General features: G+C 56.5%; 1 protein-coding gene and 1 pseudogene across 2 annotated transcripts in view; one reads left to right on the forward strand and one right to left on the reverse strand.

Moving 5' to 3' along the window:
* The window catches only part of LOC102832906, a 19,611-nt pseudogene extending 16,394 nt beyond the window's left edge, over positions 1-3,217 (forward strand).
* Positions 1-3,379, reverse strand: part of TBC1D22A (TBC1 domain family, member 22A) — a 288,569-nt gene extending 285,190 nt beyond the window's left edge. For both annotated transcript variants that reach the window (XM_006866828.1, XM_006866827.1), the window contains exon 1: positions 3,318-3,379. In XM_006866828.1, the coding sequence (XP_006866890.1) occupies positions 3,318-3,379 (62 nt within the window). The remainder of the gene's footprint in view (positions 1-3,317) is intronic.
* Positions 3,380-4,122: the final 743 nt, after the last annotated feature.

Here is a 4,122-nt window from a genome sequence, read left to right on the forward strand (position 1 = left end):
GGTCCTCTGACAGTCACGTCCCTCCTACATGTAAAACCACCATCCGTCCAAATGCGACAGCCTGCTCCCTGGTCCTCTGACAGTCACGTCCCTCCCACATGTAAAACATACACACCCCGTCTCAACACGCCCCATCAGCAACCCTAAGTATAAAACCTTCTCTAAATACAGGCTCAGTCTCCAATCACACTGCCCAACGCAGCTGTGGCTGAGACTGGGGATGGCCCATCTGGGGCACAATTCCTCTCCACACACGAGGAAAGTGACACCCAAAAACCAGGTGGCCTGCTCCCAACGGACGATGGTGGTGCAGATGTAGGAGAGGTGTCCCCACGCTGTGAGAAGGAGAACGGAAGGATAAGGGGCTCACTGGTCCAAGGCCTGTAACCCAGCAGGGCAACTCATGAATTGGATCGCTCTGCCGCCATGCCTCCTCTTCCTGGAGGGCAGCACTCGTTCACAGCCAAGCAGACGTCTGGAGTCCAACCACCTTCCTGTGTTTTGTCTCATCTGCATCTTCCAGGCCAGGCTGGCAGCTGCTGCCGTGACAGCCTCAAAACCCTGCCGCCTTCCCATGCAGCTCACAGGGGCCGAAGCCATCAGAAGAGCAGGCGCACCTCCCGTGTGTCTCCCGTCTCAGAGCCTTCCACCTGCTCAGGTATTGGTTGCAGCAGCACTTCACTGTGCACGAACCACTTACCACAGGCTGGGTGGTTTAAAAACAGAAACACTGTAGTCACAATACCAGACGTGAAACACCCACCAACCAAGGTGTCTGCAAGGCCACGCTCTCTGCAGGCCTTCGGGGAGAATGCCCACTTGCTTCTGCCTACTTTCTGGTTGTTCCTGGCACCCCGGCACTCCTTGGCTTGTAGCTGCATCACTCTTCCTCTCCATCTTCATGGGACTGTCGTCTCAACATGCTTATGACTGTGGTACAAAACCCCTCTCCTTTCGCTTACAAAGTCACCAGCCACTGGGTTTAAATGCAGGAAGATTTCATCTCGAGCTTCTTAACTGATCACATCTGTAAACACCCTGCTGCCCAGAAGGTCACATTCTGAAGGTCTAGATACTCAGTCATTGGAGGGAGTGCTCTTCAACCCGCGACACTTTGCTGAGGGCTGATGGCTGCGCAGGAGAGTGGTGAGGTCTGAGGTCTGACAGGACTGAGACGTCATACTACCTGCATGGCACTCCCAGGGAAACAACAAAGGGGTTTTGATCCAAGCCCACCTCAGTGTTGCTTGGAGGACAAACCATAAGACAATAGGCACTCAGAAAAGAGTCCGTGAAAAGTACCAAGAATAGTGCCTGGCACATGGTCCACGCTCAGTAAAGGCCACTGTCACCACAAGGGGTCATTATTAAGGGTCATGCTAGGTTAACATCCCTTCACAGTGTCCAGGCTGCCTTGGTTTCTCTAGCGGGTGTGTTCCTCCTTCTGTGAGTTTTGCTGTGCGGAGGTCTGTACTACAATCACAGGAAGCCTGGAGACTTGACAGCACTGGCAAGGCCCCAGGAACCTGGTAGGATCGCTGCTGCGAGTACCCCGCTAAGCAGCTGACAAGTAACCAAGCAGCTAGGGTCCCCACGGGGAGGTCATCGTAGAGGACAAAGCATGCTTCACAAGCCATCCTGCAGGGAGTTGACTTCCAGCCTGTCCCCAAAATGCTGGCTCTGCCAGCGGTGAGGTCACAGGAGGGAGAGGACCAGAGCAGCTGTGCAGGCCTCTCTCAGGAACGCCCCCTCACCCCTCTGCCCTGTCCTTTGCACAGACAGCTCCCCTATTTCCACCTACGAGCTGCTCTCAGAAGGGCCCAAGACACAGCACAGCATCGGGTCAAAGGCTAAGAGCGCCTGGCTTTAGGCTATCTCATTGATTACCTCGAGATGGCCTCTGACCAAAGGTCTACGTGCAGCGGCCAGGCCTCTCACATCTCAGTGGACTAAGAACCAGGATTGTGTGGCTGCTGAGACTCGTCCCTGTTGTTAGGTTCCACGTAATCGGCTCCGAGTCAGCAACCCTACGTAAAGTGCCCTTGTCCTGCTCCATCCTCACATCCATCGCTGGGCTTGAACCCCCAGCTGCAGCCTCAGTGCCTCTAGTCTGCCTCTCTCAGGGTCTCCCTCCTTAAAGCCGCAAATCCACTGTCCTGACGTGGACCCTGACTCAGCGACTGTATGTCGAGGTTCCAAGACGGTAAATCCTTACAGGAGCAGACAGCCTCATCTTTCTCCCAAGCAGTGGCTGGTTGGTTTGAATCCCACCCATGCAGTCAGTAGCCCAAGGCCAATCCCACAGCACCTTTAGACTGCAGGGGGGCGCAAACCCCAAGACCAATCTTTCACATAGCTCCTTCCTCAAACTCTTTTCCTGAGCTGTGGGTTAATGCACCAGACTGCAAAGCCATTTGAACTGCAAGGTCGGCGGTTCAAGCTCACCAGCTGCTCCTCTGAAACCCTATACAGGATGACTATGGGTCGGAACCGACTTGTCGGCACTTCACAACAACAATATTCTACAGCATTTGTCCAGTCACCGGGAGGAACTTCTAGTCACCACTCCGAAACTGTCCCCTCCTCCTGGACATGCCACAGATTTTAATGAAAGGCCTTACTATTTCTCCATCAAGCACGATCCCGGTCACCTTCAGCGACCCCCTTCATCCAGTCATTATGTCTGCCAACGTGCAAATCCCTCTTTTCAGACGGGATCCACTGACTCCTAAAGTTCACAGTTCTGCCATTTAAATGCCACTGTTCATCATGAACACGAGGGTCAAACCTCTCGGCTTCTGAACGAGACTACATGGGAGTTGACTTTAATGTCACAGTTCATCCGTGTCACTGGGAAGACTCATCTCTGGACACAACAGACTCTGTTGCACATTCTTGCCACCGGCCTGTCTCGAATCTTCTGATTTTATGCGAGGTTTGAGCAAGTCTCCTTCCCCAGGGCCCTGGCTGGGGCGCCAATGCCAAGCCACCAACGCCGACCGGCGAGGACTGTGGAACCCTCCAGCTGAGACCAGGGCGTGGGACGCCCCCCAGCCAGCTGCCCACCCAAACTGCCCAGCATGACTTGGGCCAGTCCCTTCCGGCGTCCCCGGAGCCTGCCAGTGACCCCTCCACCCTCCACCGCTCGCTGTCACCTCCCAGACCCTATGACCGACCCCCGCTGCCCCCCGAAACGGTGTCCCCACGCCCAGGTTAGCGCTTCCCAGACCTCCACGGCACCCGCAGCCCCGCAGGGCGCCGCCCCCACCTGTGACCTCTGACCCCTGACCCGACCCCGCGCGCCCCGTCACACCCACCTGCCCGGGACTTTGCTGTTGCTGCGCTTCCAGAACTGTTTCCTGGCCCCGTCGCTGGCCATGGCCCCTCCTCATCCCTCAGCCTCGCGGCCCGACACCGCAGCGTGGCCGGCTGGCCCCCAGTGACCCGCTCCAATCTCCTGGGTGGTCCTCCAGAGGTCCCGAGAGTCCAGAGCGCAGAGCCCACAGGCTCTTCCGCCTCTCTCCGGAAGTTGTGGCTCCTCACGGCCGGAAGTCCCGCCTCGGTCCCAGGCGGCGTGTGACGCGTGGCACCGGACGCCTGACGGCATTAAAGCGCGACGCCGACGGCGCGCTGGGCGGTCACGGACCGAGACGCTTTGTTGGTGTTTCGTGGAGGTCACACGCCCCAGATCACTGAGCCAAGCCAGAGCTCCGCGGTTCTTAGAGTTGAGGCCCGTGTGGGACGCTGGGATGCCCCCTGGACTGCCTTCTAGGAACCGAAGAGCCTGGTCGCTCGGTGGGTAAGGGCTGGGATGCTAACCGCAAAGTTGTCGCAGCCGTTCCGCGGAAAAAAGATGTGGCTGTCTGCTTCCCTAAAGATGTATAGCCTTGGAAACCCTATGGGGCAGATCTAGGTTGTCCTATAGAGTCTCTAAGAGTTAGAAGCGACTGGACGGCAGTGGTGGATTTTCCTCGGAACTGGCTTTAGGCCAGAAGAAAGCAGGACAGCGCTACAGATACGAGAGGACAAATGGAGGCCAGGGGGCGTGTTGTTCATGGCTGTATGTAGGTCGATAAATAGGAAATTAATGAGATATTTACAATGTATTGAGGTAAGAGACAG

This window comes from Chrysochloris asiatica, unplaced genomic scaffold, assembly GCF_000296735.1.
Source record: "Chrysochloris asiatica unplaced genomic scaffold, ChrAsi1.0 scaffold00097, whole genome shotgun sequence".
In the NCBI taxonomy this organism is placed as follows: domain Eukaryota; kingdom Metazoa; phylum Chordata; class Mammalia; order Afrosoricida; family Chrysochloridae; genus Chrysochloris; species Chrysochloris asiatica.